This window comes from Nelumbo lutea, chromosome 5 (assembly GCF_056320005.1).
Source record: "Nelumbo lutea isolate HS-2025 chromosome 5, American lotus-T2T, whole genome shotgun sequence".
NCBI lineage: Eukaryota > Viridiplantae > Streptophyta > Magnoliopsida > Proteales > Nelumbonaceae > Nelumbo > Nelumbo lutea.
This window is the reverse complement of record NC_142688.1, coordinates 60508602-60522173: the sequence shown is the minus strand read 5'-3', so window position 1 is coordinate 60522173 and position 13572 is coordinate 60508602. Positions and strand designations below refer to the sequence as shown.

General features: G+C 39.6%; 1 protein-coding gene across 5 annotated transcripts in view; it reads right to left on the bottom strand.

Annotated features, from left to right (window-relative positions):
• Positions 1 to 13572, bottom strand: part of MLO4 (Seven transmembrane MLO family protein) — a 119907-nt gene that overhangs the window by 12338 nt on the left and 93997 nt on the right. For all 5 annotated transcript variants that reach the window (XM_088942812.1, XM_088942813.1, XM_088942815.1 and 2 more), the window contains one exon: positions 9495 to 9555. In XM_088942812.1, the coding sequence (XP_088798938.1) occupies positions 9495 to 9555 (61 nt within the window). The remainder of the gene's footprint in view (positions 1 to 9494; positions 9556 to 13572) is intronic.

Below are 13572 nucleotides of genomic sequence, written 5' to 3'. Positions count from 1 at the left end.
ATGACATGGCTTTATCTTATGAAAGAAAATAGTAAATTGATCTCCATTTTTCAAAAATTTTATACTGAAATTCGCACTCAATTTGGTGCTCACATTAAAATTCTTCGTTTTGATAATGGGAAAGAATATTTCTATACCTCGTTTCAAGAATACTTAGGACAACATAGAATCATCCATCAAACCTCTTGCACTTATACACCTCAAAAAAATGGGGTGGCTGAATGCAAGAACCGTCATCTACTTAAGACTACTCAGTCTGTTTTGCATCATTTGAGTGTTCCTAAATGTTTTTGGAGTTATTTTATTCTTACAACTTGTTTTCTCATTAACCAGATGCCATTGTCTATCCTTGAAGGTCAATCTCCCTTAGTTTTGTTTCCTATGTTGTCTCTCTTTCCTCTTATTGCCAAGGTTTTTGGATGTGTACACTTTGTTCATAATCTATGCCTGGGGATGGACAATTTAGATGCACACTCTATAAAGGGTATCTTTCTTGACTACTCTCGGATAGAGAAGGGATATAAGTGTTATAATCTTTCTTCTCAACGTTCCTTTGTGTACCCTGATGTTACTTTCTTTGAGTCTGTTCCATTCTTTCGAAGTAGTGATGTTTCTTCTTCATCTCTTGTGCTTCCACTTCTTTTTCCGGTTGATGACTCCATTCCTCTTATTCCTGTTGCTCCCAAGTCTACACCACCTCTAGTTTCTTCTCCATCAATAGATCCAGTAGTTGTTCCTAACCATGTGGTGCCCTCTCAATCCAACCTTGATCTCCCCATTTCCTTGTGTAAAGATAAATGTAGTTGTACTTTGCATCATATTTCTAACTATTTTTCTGTGTCTCATCTTTCTGCTTTCCATCATCAATTTGTTTCCCTTTTGTCTACTATTTCTACTCCTAAGAATGTCCAGGAAGCTATTACCTCCCTAGAATGGTGCCAAGCAATGGAAGAAGAACTCTCAGCCCTTGATCATAATCACACGTGGGAGCTCACCACTCTTCCTCTTGGTAAGCATGTTGTATAAGTTGTAAATGGGTGTATATTGTCAAATACTTACCAGATGCAAGCATAGAGCGCTTGTAGGCTAGGTTGGTTACAAAGGGAACTCTCAGTTGTATGGTGTGAATTATATAGAGACATTCTCTCCCGTTACCAAGATTGGCTAAGTTCGTGTTTTGATATCCTTAACAACTATGTATGATTGGACCTTGTTTCAGCTTGGCATTAAAATGCCTTCCTGCATGGTCATCTTAGTGAAGAAGTGTATATGGAGAAAGCACCAGGGTTTGTTGCTCAAGAGGAGGATGGTAAGGTGTGTGGACTTAAGAAGGCAATTTACAAAGAAACAATCTCTATGTGCCTATTTTTGGTAGATTTAGTGAGGTAGTTAAAGATTCCGGTATGAAGCAATGTCAAGTTGATCATTCAATGTTTAGCTATGATTCTGAAGCTGGAAAGGTTTTGTTGGTGGTATAAGTTGGGGATTGATAAATTGAACACTTTTCTGCATGATCAATTTTAGACAAAAGATCTTACAATACTGAAATACTTCCTGGGCATAGAAGTTTCAAGGTCGAAGCATGGCATAAATTTGTGTTAGAGGAAGTTTGTGCTTGACTTGTGTTAGAAGAGACAAGTTGTTGGGTACTAAATTAGTCGAAACACCCATGGAGCCCAACATCAAATTAAGCACTAATGCGGGTGAAGAATTATTTGACTATTATCCGGCCTGACATTTCCTTTGCAGTGAGTGTGGTCTGCCAGTTTATGTAGAAGCCCCTGGTTCCCCATTGGAATATAGTTTTGAGAATTGTATGGTTTGAAAGGGGCTCGAGGTCGTGGATTATTATACAAATCAAGATGAAGTCGTGAAATAAAGGGTTATATAAATGCAGATTGGGCAGGCTCAATGTCTGGTAGAAAGTCTACTATAGGGTACTATACCTTCCTTGGAGGAAATCCGGTAACATGGAAGAGCAAGAAACAAACAGTTGTAGTGAGAAAATGCTGAAGCAGAATATAGAGCCATGGCACACACAGCTTGTGAGTTAGTGTGGTTGAAGAATCTCCCCTAAGAGATTGGGTATACACTCAACAATCCTGTGAAATTGTACTGTGACAACCAAGCCGCGGTTTACATCACATCTAATCTAGTCTTCCATGAGAGAACAAAACACATAGAAATTGACTGTCATTTTGTAAGAGAAAAAGTGCTTAGTGGAGTGATAAATACAGTACATGTGAATACAGGGAGCTAGTGACTGGGAGATTGATTTTTCTCTTCTAAAGACCAGCTGAACCATCTCTTCTTCTCCTTTCTTTCTTTAATAGGTATCTTTCTCTATCTCTCTTTTAGCCTTTTAGCCATCTTCTCTTTATTAAATATGTCGATTTGTTACTATATGTTTTGATTAGATCGAGAATACTCTTTTGTTTTCTCCTCTCTTTCTTTAATAGGTATCTTTCTCTATCTCTCTTTTAGCCTTTTAGCCATCTTCTCTTTATTAAATATGTCAATTTGTTACTATATGTTTTGATTAGATCGAGAATACTCTTTTGTTCTATGCATTTTTCTTCTTTTGAACTATAATGACTTAATAATTGAATCATATACAAATAGTAAGCCAATTATCCAATCACCAATTCTCCTTTTGTTCTTTTAGGAAAATATTGTTAAAAAATTATGATGATTTTAATGAAATATCAAAAAGCTTTTAATAGTATTTTAAAATTTTAAACCTTAAATATATAGTCTAACAATGAAATCTAAAATACCACCAACATATCAACAAAATATTGGGGACTGTAGAGAACATTGATGTGGGCCCCACAGCTGTGGTACCACTCTGTCCGTAGGGTAGAATGTATCTAGTCACAGATGTGGTTATTTTGTTGTTTTGTTATTTCTAGTTTCAGTTTTATATTGGTTGTTATCTAGTCACAGTTATGATGTAAACACTAAGGGCAGATATGTCCTTTCATGTAACTAGCATAACCTATATATATTAACTTAAAGTGGCGGCGGCAGAATGATTGACATTCTGTTCTTCTCCTCAAAATCTGTGTTCTATTGCTCTTCCATCACTCTTTCTTCTACATCTTCTTCACTTTCTCTTCTCATTGAACCTAAAATCTCTTAGTGATCAAGACTGAATAGCAGTCTTGAAAACCTACATGGTATCAGAGCCAAGTTAAGGTTTTTCATGTGAGTCTAATACCAGTCGACCACATGAGAATCTCCTAGGACTGAAAGCTGAAAAGGAGGAGTTCGCAGACTGATTTTTGGAGATCGCCAGAGGTACTAGCAGCTGTTAGAAACTTGCTAGGGTTGCAGAGTGTTGGTGGTCAGGAAGGATCAGAGAAGACTAGGGTTCAGGTAACCCTAGAAGGCAGCGAACTATTTTTTCCTTGTAAGTTGTTATTTTTTAATAGAAGTTCTTTCAGAGAAGATAGGTTGGACCTATCTGGAGGGGAAGGCCGAATCATTCTAGCTCTTTCTCTCTTCGATTTCCTAGGGTATTACATCAAACCCTGGACCGAACTGTGTTTCTTTCTACTCTAGGGTTTGAAAGTGATCTGCGGCAAGCTCTAGTGGTTGACTGAACTCTATGATCTACCTAGAGCTACTCTTAAGTTGATTGGTAGATCCGATCAGATTCTAGGGTTTCTTATTAACCCTACTGCAAGCTCATCTATACAGTTTGGACTGTGCGACTGAATTGCTTCCTCTCAGGACTGATTAAAACCCTACTGAAAGCTCATCTATATAGTTTGGACTGTGCGACTGAATTGCTTCCTTTCAGGACTGATTAAAACCCTAACTTTCCCTAGCATATCAGTTTTGTTTTAAAGCTGTTCTCAGAGTTCTAAGGGGGTTAGAGATCTACAGACAGCTACTGCTGTGTTGGCTAGTTGGTTTCAGATCAGAATTACTTCGGTTTTGTGCACATACACTGAGAATACAGATCAGGCCTATATTGTTTTGATTGTGATTGGTGATTCAAGTACTGTTTTGAGACTTGACAGAAATGGAGTCTAAAATTCAGGCAGAAGGCAGTCTTGGGAACATCAGTTATGGTGGTATTTCTGAGATGGGTGGTCAGATTACGACCGTAAAGTTTGATGGATCAAACTATTTGGAATGGGCCCAATCAGCCATGATGGCTATTGGTGGAAGAGGTAAATTAGGGTACCTCCTGGGAGATATGAAAGAACCTTCCAAGGGAGACCCGACATATACCAAGTGGATGCAAGAAAACTACTTGGTTATGACATGGCTGTGTAATTCTATGCAGCCTCATATTAATCGGAATTATTTGTGGGCAAAAACAGCTAAGGAGATATGGGATGTTATGAAAGAAACTTACTCCCAACCCCTTAATGTTGCCAGAGCATACGAATTGAAATGTGAAGTGAACACCCTTAAACAAGGAGAGAAACCGGTATCGGTCTACTTCTCTACTTTGAAGTCCTTGTGGCATGAGATTGATCACTTAGAGACTCTTGAGTGGGAGAGTCCCAAAGATGCTCAGACCCATAGAAAGCACATCGAGACAAACAGAGTGTTTGAGTTCCTGGCGGGACTGAACTCAGAATATGATATTGTGAGGCAGCAGATTTTGACTAGAGACAATGTGACTCTCTCTCAGGCTTACTCATTTGTACATAGTGAAGAAACCAGAAGGAAGGTTATGATGCAACCCATATCGCCTTTGCAGCGGCTACACCCAAATCAGGGGGTGATTCAGAGAAGGACAGGAGGAAGGAAGACAAGAAGGATGTAGTATGTGAACATTGTAAGAAGCCCAAACATACAAAAGAGACATGTTGGAAACTGCATCCCCACTTGGTTACTGCGAAGTTAAGAAACAAGAAGGGCATTGCTCATGTAGCCATGAACATTGATTCAGCATCCTCATCTGGCACAAAAGGAACATCTTTGGAGACCTTAGCTGCAGTTCGGGCTGCCCTAATACAGCTAGAAAAGGAGGTTGGAAATTCAGCTCAGCCACCGCAGCCTCCATCAGCCCCTGTCACACCTGCCTTCGCCCATTCAGGTACTCGAGCTTCAGCCTATCATGCCTCAGCTCCGGGTACTACTTAACCTTGTTGGGTGATAGACTCAGGTGCATTTGATCACATGACTAGCTTGTCTTCACTGTTTACTACTTACCATTTGTCTTCTGGTAGGGATAAGGTATCTATTGCTGATGGCTCCTTGGTTCCTATTTCTGGGAAGGGTGACATCAAGCTTTCAGATACTATCTCCTTATCATATGTTTTGCATGTTCCTAAGCTTGATACTAACCTTCTTTCAGTCAGTAGTATTACCAAGCATATGAACTGCTCAGTAACCTTCTTCCCTGACCGATGTGTTTTTCAGGACTTGGAGACGCAGAAGGTGATTGGGACTGGCCGTGAGACGAATGGGATCTATCTGCTCGGGGAGCGGTTTCGTCAGGGAGAGTCAGTAGAGAAGTTGTCTTTTGTTTCTAAGAGTGTGAGTCCGGTTATGCTTTGGCATAACCGATTAGGTCATTTGTCTTTTCGATCTTTACAGAGTTTGTTTCCTACTTTATTTGAGTCTATTGAGTTGTCTCAGCTACAGTGTGAAAGTTGTGAGTTTGCTAAGCATTGTAGAAAGCCTTATTTATTGAATAATAAAAGGAGTGATAATTTTTTTGATATTGTGCATACTGACGTTTGGGGGCCTTATCATATCCCTTCCATGGGTGGGTACAGATATTTTTTGTTATTTGTTGATGACCATACCTGCTTTTCTTGGGTTTATCTCATGCGTTCACGAGATGAGGTACCTTCCCTGACCCAAAATTTTCACCAAATGATCCTAACCCAATTTGATGCCAAGATCAAAGTTCTCCGATCTGATAACGCAAAGGAATACTTTGCTAAATCATTGACATCTTATCTTCTTCATCATGGGGTTATCCACCAGAGCTCTTGCCCTCATACACCTCAGCAGAATGGAGTTGCCGAGAGGAAGAATAGGCACATTTTGGAAGTGGCTAGAAGCCTCATATTTACTTCTGATGTCCCTATTCGCTTCTGGGGGGACGCTATCCTCACGGCGGTATACCTTATTAATCGGGTCCCTTCCAGGGTCCTTGATATGCGATCTCCTTTTTCGCTTCTACACCCACGTGAGGATTTGTTTTCTATTCCCCTTAAGACATTCGGTTGCACTTGCTTTGTTCAGCTTCTCGGACCCCATCCCTCCAAGTTCGAACCCAAAGCCTCCAAATGCATCTTCCTTGGTTATGCACAAACTCAAAAGGGTTATTGTTGTTATGATCCTGTCTCCGGGAGGAAGTTTGTCTCCATGGATGTCACTTTCTTTGAGGGGACACCCTATTATCCTCGGGTTGCCCCTCAGGGGGAGAATAGTGAGAGTGGGGGTTTGAGTTCTTGTCTTCAGGGGGAGAGCAGTGAGAATGGGGCAGTTCCTTTACCTATTCCATTGGGTGATGAGAACTGCAATGGTGAGGGTGGTCAGAGGGATCAGGAGATGAGGGAAAGCTACAATGGTGAGGGTGGTCAGAGGGATCAGGAGTTGAGGGTTTATCACAGGCGGTGCAGGCAGGTTGATCCTGATCATCAGCAGTCCAGACCAGCTCCAATCTCATCTGCAGCTCCAGGTCCAGATACTTCAGTCCCAGAGCCCACAGAGACTTCCCCTACAAATGATCTTGACCTTCCAATTGCAGTCCGTAAAGGGAAACAACATTGTACCACATCCACAGCCCATTGTATTTCCCATTTTTTATCCTATGATCGCCTATCTCCTACCTACAGGTCCTACCTTAGCTCCATTTCCAATGTCCCTATTCCAAGAACAGTGCAAGAAGCCCTATCCATCCCTGAATGGAAAGATGCAATGCAAGTTGAGATGGATGCTCTGTTGAAGAACAACACCTGGGAGGTAGTTGATTTGCCAAAAGGAAAGAAACCAGTTGGGTGCAGATGGGTATTTACGGTGAAGCATAATGCAGATGGATCTATTGAGAGGTATAAAGCTCGGCTAGTTGCAAGAGGGTTTACACAGACTTATGGCATAGATTATTTGGAGACATTTGCACCGGTAGCCAAGATGACTACTATTCGAGTTCTCTTGTCCCTTGCAGCAAGTCACACTTGGCCTTTATACCAAATGAACGTGAAAAATGCCTTTCTGAATGGAGATCTGCAGGAAGAAGTTTACATGCGTTTGCCTCCTGGATTCTATGATGCAGAAGTAGGTAAGAAGGTCTGCCGGCTCAACAAGGCTTTGTATGGTTTGAAACAGTCACCTAGGGCTTGGTTCGATAGATTCAGACTAGCACTTGTGAAGTTTGGATATGTACAGGCCCAGTCAGATCATACCCTATTCATCAAGAGGGTGGAGTCCTCTTTGACACTGTTGGCAGTATATGTTGATGATATTATGGTCACAGGGAATGATAGCCATGAGATTGAGTCTCTTAAACAGCTTCTTCACCAAGAATTTGAGGTGAAGGACCTTGGTGTACTCCGGTATTTTTTGGGTATTGAGGTTGCTAGATCCAAACAGGGGATCTTTATATCTCAGAGGAAATATGTCCTAGACCTGTTGGTAGAAACTGGAAAGTTAGGTGTCAAGCCTGCAGATACACCAATTGAACAGAATCACAGGATTAGTGCCGAGAGTGGGGAGCTTCTTGAAGACAAAGTTATGTTCCAGCAACTGGTAGGAAAGCTCCTATATCTCTGCCTCACTCGGCCAGATATTACTTATGTTGTTAGTGTTGTCAGTCAGTACATGCATTCTCCTAGAACCACACATCTTCTTGCGGCAAAAAGAATATTAGCCTACTTGAAGAGATGCCCAGGTAGGGGTATACTTTTCAAGAACAACAATCACATGAAGGTGGAGGTTTATACTGATGCAGATTGGGCTGGGAGTGTTGATGACAGAAGGTCTACCTCGGGATATTGTGTCCTTGTGGGAGGAAACCTTGTCTCCTGGAGAAGTAAGAAACAAAATGTGGTCTCCCGGTCAAGTGCTGAAGCAGAATACAGGTCCATGGCCAATGGAGTGGCTGAAATCCTATGGCTAAGATCTCTACTTGAGGAGTTGGGTATTGAGTATAAGAAACCCCTGATGCTGTACTGTGATAATCAAGCCGCCATTAATATAGCACATAATCCAGTACAGCATGACAGAACCAAACACATTGAAGTTGACCGCCATTTTGTGCGAGAGAGGGTCTCATCTCAAGAAGTATGCCTCCCTTACATCACATCCAGTATGCAACTAGCCGACATTCTTACTAAAGTCGTATCAAGAAAGAAGCTAGAGGCGGATCTATCCAAGTTGGGAATGATGAACATATACTCCCAACTTGAGGGGGAGTGTAGAGAACATTGATGTGGGCCCCACAGCTGTGGTACCACTCTGTCCGTAGGGTAGAATGTATCTAGTCACAGCTGTGGTTATTTTGTTGTTTTGTTATTTCTAGTTTCAGTTTTATATTGGTTGTTATCTAGTCACAGTTATGATGTAAACACCAAGGGCAGATATGTCATTTCATGTAACTAGCATAACCTATATATATTAACTTAAAGTGGCGGCAGCAGAATGATTGACATTATGTTCTTCTCCTCAAAATCTGTGTTCTATTGCTCTTCCATCACTCTTTCTTCTACATCTTCTTCACTTTCTCTTCTCATTGAACCTAAAATCTCTTAGTGATCAAGACTGAATAGCAGTCTTGAAAACCTACAGGGACGAAGCCTATTTCTTGTTGGACTGTCACTTCATTAGGGATCTATTTCTTGTTGGCTCTATTTCCCTTCCTCATATAGCTTCCAACTTATAGATTGCTGACATTCCCACGAAGCCTATGACGAGGTCTAGACATCTATTTCTTGTGGGCAAACTGATGCTTATGTTTCAGTATCAGTTTGAGGGGGAGTGTAGAGATACTTGATGTAATGTTGTTCTATGGTCTCTGTTGTTCCATAGCATTCATTTCTTTCTTATCTTTCAGCCCTCCAAGGACATCTTTGTAATTATTATTTTTTTATCTTTATCCCTTCAAGGTCCTCTTTGTAACTTATAAATAATAAGATATATAGACTCTTTGGGGGTGGGGGTCAACCATTCTGTTTGACACCCCTGAAACTCTTGGCGTTCTCTCAACCTAGAAGATTGACACTTATTATATTTATCTTCACTTCTTGATGGATGGAATACAAAATGAAATATCAAGACTAAATGAGAACTCTCATACCTATGTCATTTCTTCATCAAGCTACCTCTATGTTGTAAAAATATTCAGTTAAAATAATGTCAACCTGAAGTTTACAGATGATTTAATTCCATTTGAAAGTGGGTTACTTATTTCATTTGTAAAATAGCATTTCTAATGGATCAATATGTTTATGCACTCAACAAAAAATAGCATCATAATGGAAAGAACTCTTTAACTTGCAAAGTATGTTATGTATACAAACCTGTGTAATGATAACGTTTAGGGGTACAGTGTTGTAACTACACCAAAACTGAACAACTAGCCTGCATGTACCAAATGGAAAATTAAGATGCTTATTAAAAACCCATACAAATCATAAAAATCCTGCATATATTTATTAAGAATAATAATACTTGATAGTAAAAATAATAAATGGTTCAAAAAATAGATGTTGTGCAAGTCAAAGAGGAAACCATTTCTTTTTGGTTCAGAAAATAATAAATGGTTCAAAAAATACATGCATTGCCTACTTTCTTTTTGGTAGAAAATCTTCATTTTTAACTCACCCACCCCAAAAAGTACAAAATATTTATTTCAAAAACTGAGAAAACATTCCTGTTGTTCTGACAGTTACTATTTCCTTCCCTCCTCCTTAATCTCCTTACTTCTTGCTTCTTTCTCTTACCAATTCTCTCTTTGTATCTAATATCAACCTAGTCAGCATTAAAGCTTCTTTCTCTTAATCAAGCATGAATTTAGGAGTAGAAGAGAATTTATGAATGGATAACCAATCCATATCTATTGAAAGATATATAGTGGAATAGAATCTAGAAAACCACATGCCAATAACTTCCTGTGCACACATGACAACCAGATACATGTGATTTGATTTTTATTTTTTCACTTTCTACGGAAAAGTCAGGCTAGATCCTTCCAAAAAATGATAGAAAATGTTCAATATAACCACAAAGAAGGTACTCATTCTATTGGAAGAGAAGCCTTCTGTCTGGGTATTTTAGCCATACAGATCTGAGTTCATTTACATCATCTAGTGACCATTATGAAGTCACCCATGAATCAAGAAAACAGTTCTTCCCCTTCTGTGACCAAGATCTTGCTATCATACCAAGTTGTCAACTATGTTTCAATCGAGAGAAACAGAGAAGTTAAGAGAAAGGAGAAAAACTAGAATAAGCAAACACCCATATACTCCGCTTTTGTACCTGACTTTGCAACCATAGACTGCTTCTTACTTCTCCAAGAGACCAAATTTCCTCCTACAAAGGTGCAAAAACCAACGGTGGATCACCTATGATCAACAGGACCAGCCTATTCAGCATCACTATAACCTTTGACCTTGGTATGGCCTTGTTTAGTGAAGAGAAGATCTCTACCAAGGTGCCTTTTTAAGTTGGAAAGAACACCTTCGACTACCTTAAAGTGGGAAGGCCTAGGTGAGTGCATAAACTGACTCAAAATACTCACAACAAATGCAATATCTGGTCTAGTCATGGAAAGATATACAAGTCTCCCAATAAGTCCCTGACATTGATGAACATCTGAAACTGCTTCACTTCACCTTCACATTTTCCAAGTTTATTACTTGGATGCACATCAGTCTCAACTGGTTTACATCCCAACTACCCAGTAACCTTCAATAGATCAAGGATATATTTCCCTTGGAAAATAAAAATGCTTTTACCAAACTGAGCAACTTCAATGCCAAAGTTAAAGTATTCAGAAATAAAAAAAGAGAAGAAGAAGAAGAGGTTCTGTTGAGAGTCTATGGTGTGTTACTGTTCACACCTTGAAATATTTTACTTAACACTTTGAAGAAAATTAAAAATAGGTCCTCGAATAGGCGCCCAAATACAAAAAAACATGAAAGGACATAAATGCACTTACACTCTCAACACTCCCCCTCAAGCTAAGCATAGATACTTGTCATGCCCAACTTGTTCAAATTGTTGTCGAGCTTTGATTTGGAGACACCTTTAGTAAGACAATCAACCAATTGATTTTCAGACTTCACGAAAGGTAAACAAATCTCTCCACTGGCAACTCTTTCTCTAATGAAATGTCGATCAACCTCTATATGCTTTGTGCGATCATGTTGAACAGGATTGTGGGCTAGGTTTATGGCAGATTGATTGTCACAATATAATATCATTGGAGTATCAATTTGCACTCCCATTTTTGTCAACAAGTTTTTCAACCATAACAATTCTGAAACTCCATGAGCCATAGCTCTGTACTCTACCTCTACACTAGATCGAGCCACGACTGATTGTTTCTTACTTCTACATGATACAACATTACCACCTAGACGCCCATGATTAGAATACAACATCCCTTCAATTAGACAACAAGTATTCTATTCACTACTTGCATATGAGATGATCTAGGCTTGTGCATATATTTGCTAACCCACACCCACATCATATGATATATCTGATCTAGTCAAACACAAGTATAGAAGGTGACTAACAAGTCTTTGATACACAACTTTGTTAGGAAGGACATCTTCATCATCAACTCCCAACTTATGATTGGGATCAATTGGGGTTTCAGCTGGTTTACAATCCAATTTCCTACTTCCTAAAGCAGATCAAGGACATATTTCCTCTGAGAAATATAAATGCCCCTCTTTGACCTTGTGACCTCAATCCCTAGGAAATACCGGAGATTTCCAAGATCCTTAATTTCAAATTCAATAGCAGGAAAGGACTTTAGTTCAGCAATTCTAGCGATATCATCCCCTATGATAACAATATTATCAACATATACTATCAACATAGTCACTTTTCCATTTGCTCTCCTAATAAACAAGGTATAGTCAACTTAAGATTGAGAGAAGCCAATTTTTAAGATAGCTTTTCTGAATCTATCAAACGACAAACCTTTCCTTCACTCCTAGGGATGTTCACTCTAGGAGGAAGTTCCATGTAAACTTCTTCTTGAAGGTCACCATTAAGGAAGCCATTCTTAACATCAATTTGATACAAGGGCTGAGAACAATGGACAACAAGAGACATGATAATTTAATTTGAATTCATCTTGGCTACTAGAGCAAAGGTTTCCTAATAATCAATGCCATAAGACTGAGTGTACCCTTTTGCCACAAGCCAAGCTTTATACCTTTCAATTGAGCCATCGGCTTTATGCTTCACTATGTAAACCCACTTACATCCAATAGGAACTTTGCCCACTATAAGAGAAATAATTTCCCATGTCTGATTTTTCTCAAGCACCTCCATTTCCTAGTTCATAGCATCCATCCAATGAAGGAACTGCACTGCCTCAGTAACACTATGAGGGATAAAAATAGAAGGAATGGAAAAGATAATAGGCACAATAAGAGGGAAATAAGGTATCATAAAATACATAACCATCCAATGAAGGAACTGCACTGCCTCAGTAACACTATGAGGGATAAAAGTAGAAGAAATGGAAGACATGATAGGCACAATAAGAGGGAAATAAGGTATCATAAGAGACATAATTTGATAAGGGATATTTAGCACATGCCCTTTTTGCTTTACAAACTGTAATAGGAAGTTTAAGGTCAGAAACCACAATAGGAGGTTCAGTAATAGGTTCAACACAAGCATCAGAAATAGGAGGAGGTTCAGAATCAAAATTAGCCGAGTCCGGGAAGCCAGATTGTAATGGACATTCAACCCCTGGAGTCATCCTCTTTTTCCATCTGACGAAACACTACTGTCGAGATCGAGGAATAGGAAGAGATAGAGGAGGAGGCACGGGAGGAGTATTACAGACACCACAGGGAGGACGAGGAAAATGGAGAAGGATTGACAACACCAGTTACAACCGAAGCAAGAATCGGCATACAAAAAGGAGTCTGATCTTCACTAAGAAGAAGGGAATAGACTCAAAGAATGTGAAATCTTTGGACACGTGCCTTTTTCCAAAGCACAGGTCATAACAACGGTACCCTTTTTGGACTGAAGAATATCCCAAGAAGACACATTTGATAGACTTTGGATCAAATTTCAAACTAAAAGGACTCATGTCATGGAGGAAGCAGACACACCCAAAGACCTTAGGAGGAAGATGGAAGGTATCCTCATCAGGAAAAAGAAGTCGATGAGGAGACTGGAGATGAAGGGTCCACGAAGGAAGTTTATTAATAAGATATACATATGTTTATGCAACATCCCCCCAAAACCAAGTTGGGACATGCATCTGGAATAACAATCCCCTGGCAACTTCAACCACATGTCTGTTTTTTCCTTTCTAAGACCCCATTTTGTTGGGGAGTATGAGGATAGGAACTCTAGTGAATTGCTCCTTTCTCTTTAAGGAATGTTTGTAAGTGC